The following is a 21904-nucleotide window of genomic DNA, read 5'->3' as shown; positions in this document are numbered from 1 at the left end:
ACAGAGATGTATAAACCCTTGCAAATATACCCTATCCTATACATTATAATAAATACAATTTTTAAAGGTTTAGCTTAATGTCACCTTCACAGGCAAGCACGTCAGTGTAGAAAGGGTTAAATTCCTTTGTTCCCTGAGTTTTATTTTTCCTCACTCCTGTTGATTTTTACTTTTTATTCAAAGTCTCTTTTTTCTCTTTAACACATAATTAGGATGTTTAAAGCACTTTGCACCTATTAAACAGCATTAGATTAAAGTGCGTAAATAAATATAGGATGAGGAACACAGGTGTTTGCGTGATTCAATTAGTGGGTCTTCATTCCTCCCTTTCCCTTGACTTACTGTCTCTTTCTTAATTCAAAAGATGAGAATAAACAGTCATCTGGCTATTCGGGGAGCCCATGGAGGGCTCATTAGCTGGGTTCTAATTGGTTCTTTGGAAAATCTGTCACTCAGGATTGAAGGTGAATCTGACGCCAGCAGCAAGTGAGAGCGGGGAGGGCTCTGAAGAGGCATGACTGAAAGCACTTCAGAGAAATTGGGGGAAATGAGACGAGTTCATCTGGGACCAATGAGATGCGCTTTTAATATGGGCAAGAGGCAGGGGGTAAAACAGCAAGGCCTGGGACGGCTCGTGTTTGGAAAACGTGATTTAGGTTGACTTCCAATTTTTGCTTTAGCTTTATGGGCGGAACAGACGATTGTCTAAATGAGTGCCACGCTGGAGAGGGCTTGCTCGCCATCAGCTGTGATATGTGTTCCTTTTGTGTTGTCCCCGCTGGTTACTACACACCAGCGCGGTTTCCTTTTCCCGCTCCTCCATGAAATGGCATTCCTGGCAGCGGGGGCTACCTCCCCTGTGATCTGATTTGTAAAATAGTTAGCCCCCCAAATCAATCCTCAATTAGTGTTTATTGAATGAGTTGACCAGTTTGTCGATTGGCAGAGGAGAGAATTTACTCCTGTTCTCATTGGCTTTGCTTAGGGTCTCTCCACCTCTGGTGTCCAGTTGTTCTTATCGTCCAACCCACTTCAGCACCTGCCATAGCCCTGTGGGGCTGCCCTCAACTTTGGTCAAAGGAGCTTTTCAATGAAGTGGGTGGTGGTGAATAAACTAGATAGCAACTGTTCAAAATACTAAGAAGTAGCAACAGTGTGTACTCAATCTTAGAGGGGACATGCGCATCAAGCCCTCCCACCAAATGTCAGGGAACAGCTCGGCAAAGTGTAAGAAAGTAAGAAAGTATATAAGAGAGGGAGGACGGGAGAATATTTTCAAATGTTATCCCCTGGATACAGCATGGCTCTTGTACGCAGGAAGACACCGCAGCTGTGCAAGACCTGTACAAGATTAAGCCTGTTAAAAAGTTCCAGCAAGTAGGGAGGATGCTGCCTCCAAGACTCTTCCCTTTTCTGGAAGCTCTTTTTTTTTTTTCTTTTCTTTTTTTTTTTAAGATTTGTTTATTTTATTATATATACAGTGTTCTGCTTGCATGTATCCCTTTGGGCCAGAAGAGGCACCAGATCTCATAACAGATGTTGTGAGCCACCATATGGTTGCTGGGAATTGAACTCAGGACCTCTGAAAGAACAGCCAGTGCTCTTAACCTCTGAGCCATCTCTCAGGCCCCTCTGGGAAGCTCTTAGAATGCAGGACTTATTGTCAATGGAGAGTCCCTTTTCTGTGGAGGGCAGACCACTGTTACCAGTGGATGACCTCATATCCATGAACATATGGGAAGCACTAACTGGACTCAAGTGGATTATAGTTGTGTTAGTCAGGTCACAGAAGTTTTGCCTCAGTTTTCCAAGATAATAAACCTTGACAGGTTGAATTTGCCATTTAAATCTATGCTGAAAGTTTAACATTAGATGATAATGTATTCATTTCTAGGCAGAATTTAGGAAGTGGTTTCCAGAATCAGACATACCATGTTTTCAGGCTTGCATAATTAAAGCTCCAAATGCACAGGCAGGAGTTGTTAAACCATATTTATGAGACATTAACCAAGGGTCCTAAGTGAACATCCAGTGAATCTGAAATGTCAGCTGACTGAGGTAGTGGAAGTCTGATGTGCATGCCTGTACACACACACACACACACACACACACACACACACAGAGAGAGAGAGAGAGAGAGAGAGAGAGAGAGAGAGAGAGAGAGAGAGAGAGAGAGAGAATTACTATTATTAAGGTGAGAGCTATGTCTTTCGTCATACACATTAATAACATTTCCCAGATATGTCCCCCATGTAGTAAGTAAAGATACTAGTCTATTACACAGGAGCCTCTTTATTTCTAAGTGTGTTTGGAGGCATATTAATCTCTCTCTCTCTCTCTCTCTCTCTCTCTCTCTCTCTCTCTCTCTCTCTCTTTCTTTGTTCTCCTGTCATCTCCCTCTTCTCTCTCCTCTCTCTTCTCTCTCCTCTTTCTCTCTCTTGTGTGTGTGTAGCATATTAACAACTTTATGTGTGTCATTATGTACATGCATGTGTATGGGAAGACCAGAGGTCGTTGTTGAATGTCTTCCACTATTAATCACCACCTTATTTATTGAGGCAGGATGCGGCGCGCCCCTCGGCCAGCGAGGAAGAACGACCACCATGCGAGGATTCTTCTCAGATCACACTTTATTGGAGCGCCTCTTGATTAAGGGAGAGTGGGAGTGAGGGGCCCCGAGGACTAAACTGCAGCTGCTTATAAAGGGAATCAGGCAAAACGTGCCGTACTGTGATTGGTCCCGCCAGAATGCTCTTAGTCAAATTCCCTGACACTTCTCCCTTTATTTGGTAATGATTTCCAAGCTTTTAGAATAAATCTCATTTATCTGCTGATAAACTTCAATAGGATATGCCGTCTGATTTACGGTCCATTGTCCTTGACCCAGTAGCATGTCAACCGTCCACTGTGGTTGATTATTCTGAAGATTAATTTCTAGCTTGTACCTGGGCTCTATCTGTAACTATAGATTTGAAGTCCAGATACTGTCCTGTAGTTAAGCATGCTCTGGCTATTTCGAACCAATTGTTGGAGTCATGGGCCTGAGCAGTGAGCCTAGTCAATAATGTTAAGGTATAACTGGCCGTTACTCCATAGGCTCGAGCAGCCTCAACCAGTCTTTTAATTGTTTATATGGCACAGGTTCATGATATCTGTTGTTTTTGCGGATCTTCAAAGACTGGAAACGCGGACGCTAACTGCGTCCAGGTGTCTCTCCTGATAAAACGACAACCTTCACCTGTTTGCAGATAGGAAGGTGTGCCGGGGTGGATGTGGTCCCGAAGGCGCGTTGGTTCCACATTCACCCCAGCAGAAACATTATAAGGAGGGGGTCGCTGCCGCCCATATCTCTCTTTTTTATATTCAGCGGCAGCTTCCTCTAAATTTTCTCCTCATCTGGATCCAATTCATTGTCAGCCTCTTTAGGCCTACTTAAGTTCTCCCCTTTAAAGTCTAATTCTGATAGACTATCCTGGTGCTTAATTAATGCCTTGTGTCCCTTTTTACTGATTTCCACATTGCGTTCTTCCTTGAGACATGCATATATAAAACAGCAAAGAAGAACAACAATTGTCATAGGAATGAACACAAAAGCAAGCACAAATGGATTTATCCCAACCATCAGCATACCTGGAGAACTTACCGACGTCATCGCCATTCCTGGCGACTTACCAACGTCACTACCGTTCCTAGAGAACTCACCGACGTCCTCGCCGTTCCTGGCGAACTCACCGACGTCCTCGCGTTCCTGCGAACTTACCGCTCCGTGTGCTGAGTTCTGAATCTCTTCGACCCCTCACCTGGTGTCCAAAGTTTCCTTCCCGTCCGGGTTTCTTTCCCGGGTTTCCGTCACGTCCGGGTTTCGGCACCAGTTGCGGCGAGCTCCTCGGCCAGCGAGGAAGAACGACCACCATGCGAGGATCGTCTCAGAACACACTTTATTGGAGCGCCTCTTGATCAAGGGAGAGCGGGAGGTGAGGGGCCCCAAGGACTAAACTGCAGCTGCTTATATAGGGAATCAGGCAAACGTGCCGTACTGTGATTGGGTCCCGCCAGAATGCTAGCACGGGGAGCCACGGGATAGGCTGAGGACATAAGGCCAATTACCATACTCGTGCATCATAGCCAAATATGGAGTTGTTTACAGCTAGGCTACCAGGAAGCCAGCGCCATCTTAGAATAGCGGCTCCTACAGCAGGATCTCTCACTGAACCTGGAGTTCACTAACTTGTTAGGCTGGATGGCCAATGAGCTCTAGAGACCTGCCTTTTTCTCACCTGACACCCAAATGGGTTAACAACCACGCATCCCATGACATCTTTTCTAGTGGTAAGAGGGATTCAAACTGAAGTCCTCACGCTTGTGTGGTGGGCCCTCTACAAACTGAGCCATCTCCTCAATGCCAGAAAAAGGTTTCATTGCAAATAGTTAATTTTTTTCCATGATTGAGTGAATATTTACTGACTTTTTAAATGGTCTAATCTTGTTCTAAAGGAATTGGGTTTAATAAAATCAAAGCACGACAGAGTGGAGTTCATTTTGCTCAGTATTATACCCCCTTTCATTTATCTTCCTTTCCAAGGCAATATTTAATAAACCACACAAAGCATCACTAAGCAAGAAATGTAGCACTTTTCACTGTGGGGAAGACATGAGAGTCTCAGCTGGTAGCCACAGTCCTCTTAGAAGTTGATTCGATTAAAAACCTAGAAACACTCTGTTCTGTATTGATTGAACATCTTCATTTAGTCAATAGTTGAGAAACCAAACTCCCTGGATGACTATTAAATATTTTTCTGTAAATTAATGTTATTAGTTGCCTGTTCTTTGTTAAAAAACCTCCCAAACATTAGTTGCCTGGGAGATAAAGTGACTAATATTTTACATGTCTAGTAATAGTCAGCAACCAGGTCTCATTGTCCTTGTGAGAAAAGGATGAAGTCTACTCATGTCTCTTCTTCTCACAAATAGAAACATCATTGTACAGACCAAAAGTAAAAGAGAGAAAAATACCACTGAGGGTTGAAGGTGCATGGCTAACTTGGAGTCTCATTTTGTTCAGTTCTGAGGATCTTGGATCTATTTCAGTTTTGATTTTCTGTCTTCCATTCTATCCTTTTTAAAGAAAATTATTATTTTCCTTTCTCTCTTTCAATCTGAGTCTCATCAAGATTTTGAGAATGGAGTCATGCATCACACAATATGTGGAAAGCTGATTTTATCCTCTTCTGACAGAATATAGTAAGATAAAACTTACTTTTTCTTTTCTTTTTTTTAAAACTAGGCTATACATTTCAGTTCCCTAGGGCAAAAAACATGGTAAAAATACAAAGAAGATGTGTGCAACTGTCGGAAACCTCCATTGTCTCTTGTCTCCTGTGGAAGTCATTGGGTGAGCCCCATGCAGGAGAATGAGAAATGACATCAAATAACCTCTCATTATTTTATCCAGCTGGAAGAAGCTAGGGCAGCCATCAAATCACACAATTATGCAGTTGTACCTAGAAATTTTAGTCTTGAATGTACAATTTTTAAATGGTATCTTCCATTTCAAAGAAATATATCCTCTTTTTAAAACTGTAAGATGTACTTTAATGTGAGTTCAGTGGTATGGCATAAGTCCTAGCAATAATCACTGAATACCAAGAAGTAAACTTACAGTAAGCTACCCATGTAATGCTTGCTACCAAGATATGAGTGGATAAAAATAAAAACAGTGAGCACAATAACTACAGAGCCTATACCTGTTTAACCAGCCTCATTCTGATTCAAAATGATCACTGTTGGTTACTAAACTCATTTTTCAGGATTCAGTATAAATGTATGTTGTATTTGTTGATATCTCAGCGAGTCAATGGAAAACATATAGATAAATATGGAAAACCATTACAATGGTTGGATCCAGACATTTCCTCCTTGATCAAGTTTCCTTGCAATGTTCAATTATGTTCTAAGTTTTATAGACACTACATTGAGCAAACAGATGGTGGGCAGACAGACATCTGTAAATCTATCACATGTTACCACAATAAAATAAATACATTTCCTGCTCCTTTTCAAGCGAATCTTTAAGCTTAACTCTTTGTAATTTGATAAGATAGCATGAGTTGTCTATACCATTGTAGTATTTTATTATAAGCACTGGTGGTGGATAGTGCCTAAGAAACAGTGTCATCTAGATTTAACCAGTTTATTTTAGTATTTTTCATTGAGGTATAGATTTGCAATTAATTCTGTCAATAACCTTGCATCTATTGAATACAGTTATTATAAGTATCCTTAGGACACAAATAATTCTATATGTTATCAGATAACTAATTTACTGATTCTTAATGTTTTGAATGCCTTATTTATTTATATGTATATATAATTGTATGTATAAATATATGTACAGATGTGTGCATACAGTTAAAATGATACAGGTTCACATCAAGTATCTTTTTCTATGGCACTACACCATGTTTTTGAGTCTGTATGTATGTGCATGGTGCTGTGTGTGTGTGTGTGTAAATGCTCTTAAATCCAATATAAAGCATTAAGTTCTTTTGTATTATTTATTGGTTTCTGGCTTTTTTAGTTCCTAGTGTATAACAACAACATAAGTAATATTTTTCACATTGTTTTTGTTTCTCAAATCTTGGCTAAATTCCAACATTAGTTCTCAATATTTTCGCAGGAAGATTTGGGAATACCATAAATGGGGAATTATCCATGACAGATGGCTTCAACTCACCATTTCACATTTGCAGGTGTTTATTATCACCTCCTGCCTCGCATCTCTGCCTAGAACTCTGTATCCTCTGAAATAGCAGTGGAGAAAGGGCATCTGTCTTGGATTTCCGATTTCTAGAAGAATTTCTTTTTCCACTGTAGACTGAAGTGTTTGCTGTGGGCTTTTCCAAATGTGGGGGAAACTGGATATCTACATGTATAAGAAGGAAACTTTACTCTCCTTCTCACCATGCACAAGGATCCATCCTAAGTGGACCAAAGGCCTCAATGTCAGAAATAGAAACTTCTAGGGGAACAATTAGGAGCACAGTTCCTGGATTTTTGTTTGAATAATTATTTTAAATGACAGAATCCTTTCTCTGTTTATTTTCTTCTATTTCTATTTAGTCTTGGTGCCTCTGGATCTTACTATACACAGGTATGAGCATGCATACACCCACATATGGTGTATGTGCATGAAAACATGTATGAGTTATGATTACATTTTCCTGAATAGTTTTTTTTAATTACTCACTACTCTTTTTACAGTATAGAATATGTTAAATTGTATGTATGGCATGTTAATAGTTCAATATTCTTAGAGTGAGACTTGTAGCACAGCCGATAGCACATTTTCTTATAATACAAGAAGTCCTGGGTTCATTCAAGACCACCACAAAACAATTTGAGTTCTGTTCCAGTACCAGCTGGTTTGTTACTGTACTAAAGTTTGTTATGTCTGTGACTTAGGAAATAAACAATAAAATTTCATTGTAGTTAAGTCGATTAACTCTTAGTACTACAGTTCCTAAATTGAAACATGAAGAGTTAGAGTGATTCTTCCCATCCAAAATGTACAGAAAATTAAGGAAGTTGAAAAGAATTATAGTACGTTTATGGAAGCCTTATCACCATGGCTGCCTGTGGTAAACATATCTGTATATGTGAAAATGCATATTATAGACATGGAATATTTTGTGAAATAGTTCCAGTTAAATGAGAATCAACCTCACATTAAACAGCTGCTTCCTGCATTTCGAATTCCTCTAAGTATTACTGACGTCTTTTTCTTTATGTTTCATTTGTCAATAGATTAACATTTACTTTTAGTTCAAAAAATATATTCAGAAAATGTCTCTAAGAAAAATTGAAATTTAAGTCTTATTTAAAATATGATATTTTCTGCAACTGAAGGAATGCTGTGTATTATTTAGCAGCAGATGGCAGCGTCATACATCTTAGTGGCACACATCAGGCGGGGTACCCTGTTGACAAAGTGAATTTGAGAAATGAAACAAAAGTGATCCATTCCCTCATTCTAGCGCAGGAGATTTTCATTAGAAATTCTCTGAAAATATGAATATACTGTATGATTTCTCATCAACCCTGAGAACAAATTCAGTAATGGGTAGATAAATAGTTTTTAATTATACATATAATGAAAATGAGAATTAGCAGTAATAGTTCTACAAAAACTCTTAATGCAGTGCTCTAATGTCTAATTTCTTTCAATCATTAGAATTTCACTGTGGCTTCCAGTATCTTTATTTAATTATAATGTAAAAGAGCCAGGAAAATATTTGACTATATTCTATGTTTAAGAGTTGGATGGACTTCTTTTGTTTATCTATAAGAAAATCAATGGAATTAAATAGGAAATGTGATACAACAAAATGAATGTTTGATAATTTTTCATCAAGCTGCACGGCTTTCCTTGTAAATGTGTTATGGAGTGTTTTTCTCAATAATTTAGGCTCTTTTTCTTTTCTGGGTTTCTATGGTGATTTGCCAGTATGCACTGTAATAATACATCGTTTCCTTATATTTTAGTGAGTGCTATAGTATTTGAAAGAGGGAACTGAATCTTAACAATCTGAGTGGTAGCATGGGATTTAAGTCTTCATTAATTTACCATTGTTACTGTGTGTGTGCATCAGCCATGTGCGTGTAGAGGGTTCTGGGGACTGAACTTAGATTGTCAGACTTTGCTGCAAGCCCCTTGATTCACTGAACCATCTTGTCAGCTCTAACATAGGAAATTTTCTATTATCTTTCATGGGTGCTATTAGAGATTTTACAAAGATCATTTTATTTATTATTAATTATTATTATTATTATTATTATTATATATTATTATATTTCTTTGTTGGTTGGGTATGCATGTGTTCATGTGTGACATTTTGTACTTCATGCATGCTCAGGAAGAGGACAGAGGGGATATCAGGTATCCACCTCTACCATTTTCCACCAAATTCCTTTGAGGCAGTGTCTCTGCTTGAACCTAGAGCTCACAACTTTTTGTGGGGGAAAGGCAGGTGATCTTCCCATTTCCATGTCCCATCCCATCAGGCCAGGGTTGTGGGTGTACATGTAGCCATACCTTGCTTTTTATGAGACTGTTGCAACCCAAACCAAGGTTGTCTTGCTTACACAGCAAACATTCATCCACTGAGCTGTCTCCCCAACCACAAAGGTCATCTTAAACTCTATATACCTAGTTGGCTTTTTTTTTAAAAAAAAAAGAAAAGTCAATATATAAGCATTGATTTAGCTAATCTCAAGTTTTAGAAATATTTTTATGAATAGCTTGTTAGATGCCTTATAAATAATTCCTGATAAGTCAAGCTGAGAATAAAAGTTTAATGCATAATAAATGCATTTGATAATCAAATAAGATTAGAATAAAATAAATATTTATAAGATAGGATAAAATATCTAATTATGATTATATTATAACTTATTATATCATTTTGTCATAACTACAAGATGGAATATGTGTCTTGGTAACAAATGCCCTCTCCAGAATGGATGTAAGCAATGATGGAAAAAAAGAGCAAGGCACAAGAGGCATATGTCAAAACTCATCTTTTCAGTGGAGGGCATCAGGATAACCACAAGAAGAAATGAATGAAATACGTTATCAAAACAGATACAAGCTGTGAGTTGCTGAAGCTAGAAAAATACTGGAAGTCCATTGGTTATAGTAGTGCATGAGTCACCAGGTAGAAAATACTCCAAGTCTATTGGTTACAGATAGTGCATGAGGTCACAGGTAGAAATACTAAAAGTCTATTGGTTACAGATAGTGCATGAGGTCACCAGATATTTAGATTATGAATGAAGGGACCTGTTTGCTGTTGTTCCCTCTAATAGCTGCATCTTCTTACAGCTTCTCTTTGCCATTAGCTATGCAGAATTTTCTATAGAAATGGTTTATAAACTACTTCACTATATAATATCACATTTCAGGGGTATTTGGTTTTCTGAAGTTCACACAGTATTTGATAAACATAAGATCCAAAATGAATAATTTCTTATAGTTTTTTTTCTACCAATTACTATTCAAAGCATTTCATATACATTTTATAAGCCATCTAGGTCTATGGAATCTTACACAAAAGTAAGGACAGACCACACCCAAACATACCTGAGATCACCTTGGAAACCAGGAACCCATTCTAAAGCTAATGTTACTTATAATTAAAGCTTAAATCCACAAAGAGACACCCAAGCAAAAGGCAAAGTTATGGTATTTGTATACTAGAGACTAAGCTGAACATCACCAGAATATAAAATGTAAAGACATTTTACTTAATACATTTATACATGGAATATTCTTCTATAGCCTAGTATGTTGATATACCCTGGTCTTTCTCATAGTAACTAGAATTAGTTATTATGTTTAAAGACTTCTATAGCAAGCAGGAGACATTTCTTTGATAAACAGCTCATCTATAGACATTGAAATTCTTCATAATGTCTATTCCGATTTTTACAGTTGAGATGTGTCTCATATTATCATCATATATGTATGTTATATACACAGATGCACAATACTTCTATTCTTATACATTTCACCCCTGTAACCTCTGTATAAATACACACACAATATATAAATGTATGCATATATGTGTATAGGCATAAATATTTATGTGTTTTCTCCATGGTGTCCCAATTATAATATTGATGAAAGACTAGGTGCAAAGTTGAACTTTGACATGATATATATACACACCTTGGATATACATGTTATATTATATCAAATACATATATATGACCAAATGGTGCAAAATATCATATAATAATGGTGTTAACAATGTATTAGAATGTGATTAACTAGCCCAACCTCTTGCTAACAATGATGGTTAATTATGTCTAAACAATTAAAAAATGTGCAGTTTCCTAGTTGTCTATGGTTTATGAAAAGAAAAAAAGAGGGGTGTTGAAGGATCACAAAATTGGTTTCTGAGATTATGAACTAAGTGTTTTGTATTTTGGTTTATATGTAGTCTTCCTTGGATAAATGATGATGACAACCATAATGACAATAAAATAGCTTCCCTCATTTGTATTCATCTCACCTATTACAAGGTTTTGAAGCCTTTACTTTTATATCTCTACAGTGTCTGTGTTCAATTGTCATGTCACTTTTATTATAGTTTTTCAGCAACTGCAAATAAAGAACATTTCAGAAAAAAAAATAATTATCTTACCAAGGTCACAGAAGATAAATTGAAATTATGTTTGAAAATGTTTTTAAAATTATAAATTATCTTATAACATAAAAAATAGGAGTTTGAGGGTAAAGAATCATTTGCCTTATTTATGAAAAGACACTCATGCTTCCCTGTTGAAAGGCTGGATTCTCGTACAAGTTAACTTCTAACTGCTTGGGAATGCTCACTCTCTGTACAGAGAAAGTACTCTGAGGCAGGTGCATATCGGGACAACTGCCACCTCTTGGGTAGAAAAATCTTTGCTGGAATTTGGTATTTGCAAGAGCTGGGTATGAATTTTTCATCAACTGCTGCAAGGACCCAAAGCGAAAATACTTCAAACAGTCTCGGCAACACCAGGTTATATAAATCACTGAAAAGTGAGGCTGCAAATGTGAGCAGACAAAGGGTGCACCATGAGCACCCTGGAAGGACCACTCTCCATTTTGATTTTGGTGTCTCTAGGTTGACAATTAATTCTCACTCTAGAACATAGGTTTTATATATATATATATATATATGTGTGTGTGTGTGTGTGTGTGTGTGTGTGTATCCAGTGAATACAAAGCTACACACAACAGATGACTACACACACACACACACACACACACAGGCCCAGTTCACATGTGTACACCATTGCATTCTCCAACAGAAACAAGAGCACACATTGGAGAAGCACACTTCCTTACAGCATACACTATGGAGATCTGAAATCAGAACAACTGAAGCATTCTTATAAACACAAATGCCCATGCTTATTGCATAAAGTGAGTCTCCACACAAATCGTATAAGTTTGTTCATAATCTACTTGCATGCTTAGATGTGCGTGTGAAAATATTTGCAGATGGAGACAAATAGAATTGTGTGTTTGTGGAGAGATTTGCAAAGCTTTTTGTAGCCAGGACCTCCCTGCTATGAAATCCAAACAAAGATATAAAAATGACAACAACATGTAATACCCTTCAGTGAATGGAAGTATAGAATCCAAGCATTTCAGGCAAGTAGGTATGACAACATACCTTACAGACAAAATACCTTAAACTTGGGGTTATTTCAGTTTAATAGATCTCAAAAAGAAATCATAACTTGTGGAATGTCATGGGTTTTTTTTTTTTTTTGTTGCCAACACACTATTCAACAACTAAGAGAATTCTATGATTTTTGGAAATTTCCATCCCTTTAGAGTTGTAATCAGAATTTAAAAACCCCAGTAAAGCAATACTAAATAACTTGGACTGAATTAACAATTAAACCTTTTCCAGGAAGCAAATATCAGTAGAAGAGAGCAGCACAGGTTAGATCTGCCAATGATTCAAGTAACAGAAGCCAGTCCTCACTATACCCTTCCAAAGAAGAGACCCTTCTTTACTTTTATTTGTGTGTGTTTTATGTTGAGCACATTCCCACCCATCTACTTCACTCCTCTCACCTCACGTCTTTTGCCCCTCTCTTGTTCCTATAGAGAGCTAAACAACTTATTTATACCTTTGTGTCACACATACATGATTTATGAATCTGTATAGAATATAGGTACCACAAGTAAGAGAATACATGATACTTGACTTTCTGATACTGGCTTAATATACTTAATGCGATTATGTCCAATTCCATCCATTTTCTTACAAATGTCATAACTTCACTTTTCTTTGTGGTATTATTCGGGGATTCATTAGGTTTCCTTTTGAAGCAATTTCAAAACTGTTAATAACAGCGAGGTTCTTCATCATCTAGGTTTTTCAGAGTAGAAAACAGTGAAGGGAGAAATCATGTATTATTTTCCTTTTTCAGTTACTGAGTGGATGTTCTCTAGGGTTATTTTGTTTCTTTTTCAAAAAGAAATTATTTCAATAGGTAAGTTAGAATAAAATTTAAATTATTTTTTGCTGAAAGATGTATCGGGTTTCCTTTGGAACAGACTGTATTGAAAGTTTCTTCAGTGGCAGCACTAACACTCTCTGCTTTAAACTGACTTTTTCATCAGATGTTCCCAGACAGAATCCTACTCAAAAGTGAGTAAAGATAACTCAAATGCAAGATGTAACATGTCTATTGGATGTGCATGACTCAGTTCAAACATTTAATATCTGTATTGTTTATCATTGTTGTGAAGATTTTGTAACCATCACCAATCAGCAATTGATTAGATTTAGGTAAAATATTTTTCAATTGTAGAAGTGTCTTGCATTCGAAGTCTCCTTCACTTAGGAGGTGTTGGCCATGTGACTACCATATTGCCTTTTATGCCCCTTATTTGTTGTACAGTGGTGAATAAACATGCTTTTCTTATTTTTGAACCTAAACTCAAGTGAAGCAAGAAGTAAAGCAAATGACCAACCCATTCAATATTCTTTAGAAAAATCAAGAGAGAATTTCACTGCAGGTATATAATGGATGCTTTGGAGTGTGGAAACATGTGTGTATTTATCTTGATTTCCAAAATGCGGAAGGAAGCCACTACTTCTAGTGAAAAGCTCTTTCTGGTGCAGGAGTAACATGCACATATCAGCATTCTGAAGGAGAGCCAGTGAAATGTTCAGTGGGTAAGGCACTTGCCACCAATCTGACAACCTAAGTTCAATCCCTCGAGTCCACATGGTGAAAGGAGTGAACCAGCTCTCACAAATTGTCCTCTGACTCCTACATGTATGCCATGGCACACATGCCCCCTCCTAGTAAATAAGTGTAAAACTCTTTAAAAGTCCAAACTTAGGCTTTAAAGTTATCATGAAAGATGCCTGGATATCTATTACACAAGAACAACAGAGATAATTGTTATTCACTCAGGTTGGGCACACAGATAAACTGCAAAGGGCCTTTACTTATTCCATATTAGTTTGAGTAGTATTATTATCCTCTTGAAACTGTTATGAACGACATTAAGGTATGATTGTCTCTGAGATTGACTTGATCTAGAGTTGGAGATTAAGATTCATTATCTCATATTGGAAGCCTACATTGACTTTCTAATACTATGCTGACATCCATAAAGCTAGCTGATCACTATGCACATTCATGTGCTGAATACTATGTGCTTACATTCAAGACTCTCCATCAGCAATGATTAAGCCCTGAGAACATGTTTTACTACATGAGGTCTCCATTCCTGTTTTGCTATACACTATGTTTTGATGAGCGAGCTACTGAAATCCCTTGTGTTTGATTTCTTCACTGATGCCTTAGAAACAATTATAGTACTTACATCATAGAAGGAGCTTGACAATTAAATGAGCTCACAGCAATTATCATACAACAAGCTCGCCAATAATGTTAATAACCATTACCATGTACAGACAGAGATTTTCATTTCCCTCATTTGCTCCAGTTAATATTATTAGTACTAATCATGTTGCCTGCATTAAATACTCCAATGAATTTTGGCGTTCTTTATACACTTGCTTGCAAGCTTATGGATGTGGAGGCCAGAAGACATCCTTGATGTAGTTCCTCAGGTGCTATCCACCTTTTTAAAACTTTGAAAGAGGATCTCTTGTTAGCCTTCAAATTGTAAAGCATGTTAGGGCAGCTGAATGGCGAGCCCTGAGCATTCTCTATTCGCAACCAGCTCAGAACTGTAATTACAGTATGTGCAATCACATCCAGTTCAAGAAGAAGGTTGAGTGCATTCTGGGTATCGAACTCAGGTCCTCAGAGTCCAGGCATGCACATATGCACTCTCCAAACTCAATTGTTGCTCTAGCTTTCCTGAATTCATCTTAAGTTTTCTACCCCCCAAAGCTCTTTGTGATTTATACCCAACTGGTCTCAGAACTGTATAACATGTCACTCTTCCTGATATTATTTCAAATAGTTAAGTTTTAATTCTCTATATTTCCATTCAGTTCAGCTGTTCTTAAATATGAAATATGGTCATGAGAATTACTAGAATCAAATTACTATGGTAGCCGTTTCTTTTAATTTCTTAAAGGTTTTTTTTTTCATTTATTTTTTTCGTAAAATACAATTTTTAAGTTCTTACCAAACCTGCAGTGAATTTTTGGGTAAAAATCCCATCATCTAATCATCTGTCATCTATCTCTATCTATCATCTATCATCTCTATCATCTATTTTTCTCTTCATCATTTATCTGTTAGTATCACTATTCTCTATCATCTCTCCATTATCTGTTATTTATTCAGCATCTATCTGTCTGCTGTCTATCCATTTATCTATAATTAAAAGTAAGTTTTTATCACACACATTTATTCCCCAGTTATTTCTTGCACATTATGAAATATCATGGAAAGGACCATAGCATAAATACTTTTTATCTGTGACCTATTTCTACAACTTTTTCTAGCATGAAATTTCTCAATCAATGTTCATGGAATGAAGTAAAACTAAATGATATTTGAGGTTTCTAAGAACTGAGAGAACTGAAGAATATTCTCCATGGATAGATGTGTCCTCTAGCATGTCCCTATTTGTACCTGCTAAGATTTTATTTATAACAGCATTCATTGCTATTGAATTCCTTTTTATCTAAAGACAGACATCTTAATGGTATTAATGGCATCTGTCCTCACCATTATCTCACCCAAGTGCACACTTGAGGATGCTTTTTCTGTCTCAATTGTGTCCTCTGATGATAGTGCTTTCAATAAAGAGAATTGACTGATCATATTTTAGAGCCTGTAGTTTATTTTAATAGGGATTCAGGGAGTTTTTCAAAACACCTTTAATTTGTATTTTATTTCTCTCCATAAAAAGGAAATACTAACATATTAAAATAAATTCAGACTGTGTATAGAAGTGAATGAATGTATGAAATAATTTTTCAATTGTGGAATATTTAATTCCTCCAGATTTAAGAATTTCATTTAGAAAAATTAAAATTCTTACAGTTATATCAAAGAGGATTATTGTACCCAAAATTTACTTAACAATGATTTAAATTAAAAATAACATTGGACATAATTTTGCTTTAAAAAGATAATATTGTTTTTCTATGAAGATTAATTTAAAAACAGTTTTAATGAAAATAATATTTATTTCTTTCATCTATACAGAACAGTTTTTTCCTGTCATTTATATAGCAATATCTCTTATCTTCTGTTAGGTTGGAGAGTTTCATGACTCATTTAAACATAGTTTAATGAATACACTTTGTAGCGAATTAAGCCCAGTTATATGTGGAATTAAGTGAAAATGCTTCCTTTTAAAATTAATACATTTGACTTTTACATATCCTTAACTCTCATTTTTAAAAGCTTAATCTTTTAGTCTCTTCAGATCCATTTGAATGGGAAACTCAAAATGGTAACAATAGAAGCATTGTTTCCATAATGGGAATCAGAATATGAATTTAGAATGCATAAACACAGAATTTATTGCTCACTATTAGATTATGTCAATGATTCCTTAAGTTTCAGTAAAACAGTGTTGGAAAGTAATGTGTTATTTGAAAATAAGAAGCATATTTGAATTTTTACATGGATTTTACAGTTTTATATTTTCTGTTTACACCTTGTTTGCAATAGGTGTTGATATAACAGATGCATATATGCTGAAGAGGATAAGTTCATATGACATATTTTGATAATTTTACACAACAAATTTAAATTCTGGTAACCTGTTAAGAGTTGAAAGGATTATAAAAATATTTTTCAATTCTTATTTGAATATTTACATGTAGACAATGTATTTTTATCATGTCCATATCTCCTTTTCCTTTTCAGTCCCCCTGGACCCTACCCCACCAAGTCTTCCTCCCTCTTAAGTCTTCTTTTTCATATTAATATGTAAGATATTTTGACCCTATTCCCCTTATTACATTTTTCCTAGCTGTTCCTGGACTTCTCCAAATATGTCTCCTTCAAAACATCGTACCTTTGTTATTTTTCAAGAACTAATAAAAAGTTTTGATCTCATCCTCAAAAGCTCCTTTTCAATTTCCCCAATGCTCCCAACAATCTCCTTTTGGATTTCATATCTTTTAAAAAAAATTTGGTAGTCTACAGATTCTAATTAGTGCTGCTCATAGGAATATAGGTGGGGGCTATCACTTGACTCATGGCAATCTTCCAAGGGCAGTACTCAACTAGCTGTCCATTGCTAAAAATGCCTTGTTTAGACCCTCCTCACCAGACTAGGATTTTACTGACTTTATGTTGTATAGGTCTTATGCAGGTAATTACTGCTGCTGCATGTTTATGAAAGTAGTTGTGATGTCCTGTCCACAAGATGCTGTTCTACATCCTTCCTTTTCATTCTTCAATTCTTACATCCTTGGTGCCCCTTGTTCCACAATGTTAACTGATCACTGTGGCAGGGGTGATACAGTTATATTGTTTGGAACTGATGACTCATAATCACTTATTCTCTAGACCTAACCAGTTAGGAATCTCTGCATTAGCCATTGCAAACAGCATAAAGGAGTTTGTTCTGATAGTCTTTGATACAATATTGACTTAGGGTTATAAACATTTAGAAATCAAGTTGAGAGCATGGCAGAGAGTGGTAGGTTCCCCATCTCTGGCTTATGACCTTATACATGAGCATTAGAATTGAATTACAGAACTGGGAAAATCACTTCTGAGAACTAGAGTCTAAATCCCTCCAGAAAACAGTTGTTTGCACCCCTAACCGCCATGCAAATATTCCATCAGTAGGCACATCATTCCTGTAAGGTTAATATTTATAACATGCATAGTCAAAGACTGGATAAGACCACTGATGTCTTTTCTCTCCTGCAAACTTCATAGCACCTTCTGCCAAAGTGAAAACTAGTTAGCAAGGAAGAAGTTATTTTACTTCCTGTGAGATTCATTTCTCTCTCTCTCTCTCTCTCTCTCTCTCTCTCTCTCTCTCTCTCTATCTCTATCTCTATCTCTATCTCTATCTCTATCTCTATCTGTAGCTATATCTATGGGTCACAGAATATATTATAGAGTTACTGTATAAATGTATAATGAAAGAAAAAGAACAACAGAAACCAATTTACCTCCTTCTATGTGCTTACAATATGACTCAGAAGAGTGTGAGAATTCTTACATGAAATTATTGCCATTTTTCAGGCCATGTTTCCTGGTAATGGATCTTTTGGCAGGGCATTTGACTTGAATCCAAGGTTGGATATTTTACTGCAATCAACAAAGAAAACATTTTCCAATGATTTGAACATTTAAGTTGTATAATGAACTTGATTCAATGTACAGTTCTCCACATGTTAAAACACACATGTGTTTATGAAACTACTACTATAGTATTGGGCAATACAAAATTTCCATCTCACTAAAATTCCCCAGATTATTATATTCCTATTCCTTTCTCTGTGCAAAAGCATACATGTGCAAAATCCACACATGAGGGTCACTAGTCCTTCATCACATACATGTATAAAACACTCTTTCAATCCTATAAATTACTCTTATTTTAAATAATCACATTAAAGGGATCACAATTCACTATTCAATAAATATGTTAGTATAGAATAGTAACAGATTTTTTCAAAACATGCTATACTGTAAGTAAAAGCTTATGGTTGAGTGTCCATGTACATGTTTAGCTAAAATAAGGCCATGTTTAGTTTTTCATCTAACCAATTCAGTATCACTAGAAAGAAGATGGGTGGATTTTATGATCTTCCAAACCAAATTTGTTACCTACTAATGGATTTAAAATGGTATTTGGTAATATTCCATACTTTACTAGTTCTCTGCAATTTCTTTTGTACAATGACTGGTAGCAAAAGGACCCTAACTTCTCTCATTAAATATAAATTAGAACCCTGGGATAAACTTCTCATTCTGGTGATTATATATATATATATATATATATATATATATATATGTGTGTTGTGTGTGTGTGTGTGTATGTATATATATACACACACATATATATAGTATATATGAATGTGCATATTTTATATGTTTATATCATATGTTAAATACTTGGTATTAAGTTAAACATTAGAATTCCATGTGCTAATGTAAATCTCTTGTGACACTTGAGAATTTTTGCACAAATTTTTATAGATTTTGTTTGCATTTTCATTAATCTTGGACTGTTAAATGTATAAACACAAGTTCTTTACAATAAAAATTATTATCTTTTAAAAAAATCACATCTTTTCAGCCCCATGAGATGACTTAGTGGCTAAAAGCTCTTGTGGCCAAGAGTAAGGGAATGATTTTCATCCAAAGAACCAATATGGTGGGAGGAGACGAAGAACTCCATCTCGTTGTCCTCAGACCTCCACCGGCATGCTCTGGCATGAGTATACTACTTCCTCACATCCATTTACACACTAAATAAATAAATAAACATAAAATTTGTATTGTCAATAACATGTTAAAAAGTGGAAGGAAATACTGCACTTGGATTTTAGGCAGAATGAGCAGAACCACTATGAACAAGCATCCTGTTTGAGTTTGTATGAGAAAGTTATAATTGAACCAAGAAACTTTCTAGGACCAAAAGCATGTTATACAGTTTTTCTAAAAATATTTTAAACTTTTCTTTTCCTTCGGTGATCTGTGCAATGAAACCCAAAGTCTCAGCTATCCTCAAAATGTTCAATTCTGCCCATAGAAAAAAAATACATCTAAGTTTACTCTCTCCTGATCATGAGTCAGATTTGTCCCTTTTCTTTCTGAAAGCAAAATGTGTAACTTGATTGCAGCAGAAAATGGCCAATCTTCTCCTTTGATTTCACCATTATTCCTGACTCTTCTTGTAGTTTAGAAATGATCTAAGGACTGGGTGGGGATGTGGAAGAGTGGCCTTTTGTAGTCAATGAAGCACTGTGGTATTCTTAACATGGGTGATGACTAATACCCAGGGTCCTTCTTAGCTAGTTTCGACCGCGGTTCTTTGGGGCATAAATTTGTAGTTTGGGCATCCTTGTTATTTCTTATGGGATTCAAATATTCAATTTAGATCATTCACAATTATTAAAAAGTATGTTCAGCAGTAATCTAGATTGAATATAATTTCCATGGCATTTTTAAGTTATTGTTCTCATTTAACTGTCAGTTATATTCTTCTGTAGATTTAGTCATAATTATATGGTTCTTATAACATACTCTACAGATATCAATCTAAGTGTAAGAATACAAGATGAGTGTGTGCATATGTGTGTATGTGTGTATTTTTCCAAGATAATATATACTGTTCAATAACACATTACCTATTAAATGTTATATAGATTGTGTCAAAGTCTTGCAATTGTGGAGGGAGTCAAGTATTAGGTTTCATGGTAAACAAGGAGAACAGAAAAGACTCTGGGGCTGAAAACATTTTGTTTCCTGTAGAATTGGCTTCCTAGGGCAATAAGGAAACATCTTCACTGAAATAACGAAAACAATGAAAGAGACGACTGGAAACTCTTAAAAATAGCAACTTAGGGGTTGGCTGGCGAGGCGGAGAACGTGGCAGCGTCCGTGCTGGCTTGCTGCTGCGGACTTTCCGGCAGGCGGTTCCTCCATCTTGCATCAAATCAGGTTCGAGGTTCCTATGTAGACTGGAAAATGTTACGTGATGTGAAGAGACGAAAAATGGCTTCTGAGTATGCAGATGAGAGACTTCGGATCAATTCTCTCAGAAAGAACACCATTTTGCCAAAAGACCTTCAGGAAATGGCCAGTGAAGAAATTGCTGCCCTTCCACGGGATAGCTGTCCTGTGAGAATCAGAAATCGCTGTGTTATGACATCCCGTCCACGTGGTGTAAAGCGTCGCTGGAGGCTTAGTCGCATTGTCTTCCGCCACTTAGCTGACCATGGGCTACTTTCTGGAGTTCAGCGAGCAATATGGTAAATCGGTTTCAGAACTTACTCAGCTGCCCGGGAAGCCAATCCTTGCAAAAGAGACTTTACTAATAGACTGAAGTTTTTATCGGGTCTAGTATGTTTAGTCTACCTGATATTGTTGACAGTTAAATTACTTTTAGATTTTTAAATAACGAAATGTGGTGATTTGTCATTGAATTGTCTTTTCTCTTTAATTTTACAATAGGCATATTACAAGGGATGAGTGGAATAAAAATAATTTCTGTGGAAAAAAATAGCAACTTAGAAATCATTAGGTAACATACATACATGTAGGAGGGTCCATAAGTTTCTGAGCACAGCACTGGTGATTTCTCTAAAAGAGGTTTATTTCTCTTTATTAAATAATGATTTTAGTTATTCTTTGAGAATGCCACACAGTGTATTCTGATTATATTTTTTCCTCCCTCAACGCCTCCCAGATCTTCCTTCATCTCCCATCTTACCCAACTTCATGTTCATTATCTCTCCTAAAAACAAACAACCATACAAGCCGATTTGTGTTGCCTAAATGCTTAGAGCAGGCCTTCCCTGCAGCATGGTTGATATATTGAGCATCTCTCCCCTGAAGAAATAGATTTTTCCCTTTCCCATCAGCTATTAGTTGCAAATAATTCTTGGCTAGGGGTGGAATTTTGTGCTCACTTCTACTTACCACACACACACACACACACACACACACACACACACACACACACACTCCCCCCCCACACACATGATATTTAAATGGAGTTATCTTGGAAGTTTTGTCATCTATTCACTATGACTTCAATTAGCTATACTTAGTGTCAACATTAGACACTACAGAAGCCGAAATACATAGACAGAAATATGTTATCACTGAAGGCATAAATACGGTGTAATTATTAAATGGAGAGTAAACTAGCAAGTGTTGAGCATGAAGAAACCATACACTTACAAATACAATG

The 21904-nt window shown here is 36.3% G+C and overlaps 1 protein-coding gene across 1 annotated transcript; it reads left to right on the top strand.

The window, feature by feature from the left end:
* The first annotated feature begins 1178 nt into the window (after window positions 1-1178).
* LOC114692024 (28S ribosomal protein S14, mitochondrial-like) lies at window positions 1179-21211 on the top strand. Its single transcript, XM_037201877.1, has 3 exons — window positions 1179-1235; window positions 3626-3766; window positions 20554-21211. The coding sequence occupies exons 1-3, from the start codon at window positions 1179-1181 to the stop codon at window positions 20962-20964; spliced, it is 609 nt and encodes a 202-aa protein (XP_037057772.1). The 3' UTR covers window positions 20965-21211.
* The last annotated feature ends 693 nt before the right edge of the window (window positions 21212-21904 follow it).

The sequence above is a fragment of the Peromyscus leucopus genome, unplaced genomic scaffold (genome assembly GCF_004664715.2).
Source record: "Peromyscus leucopus breed LL Stock unplaced genomic scaffold, UCI_PerLeu_2.1 scaffold_188, whole genome shotgun sequence".
Taxonomy (NCBI): Eukaryota; Metazoa; Chordata; class Mammalia; order Rodentia; family Cricetidae; genus Peromyscus; species Peromyscus leucopus.
The sequence above is the reverse complement of the archived record's forward strand: the minus strand, read 5'-3'. Positions and strand labels throughout refer to the sequence as shown.

What these genes read in the sequence shown, in the direction of transcription:
- LOC114692024 (XM_037201877.1), top strand. Translation starts at nt 1,179, where the DNA reads ATGCGCATCAAGCCCTCCCACCAAATGTCAGGGAACAGCTCGGCAAAG. An exon ending in GCTCGGCAAAGTGTAAGAAA is followed by an intron (nt 1,236 to 3,625) that starts GTAAGAAAGTAT and finishes CCCAACCATCAG; the next exon opens with CATACCTGGAGAACTTACCG. An exon ending in TCCTGCGAACTTACCGCTCC is followed by an intron (nt 3,767 to 20,553) that starts GTGTGCTGAGTT and finishes ATAGCAACTTAG; the next exon opens with GGGTTGGCTGGCGAGGCGGA.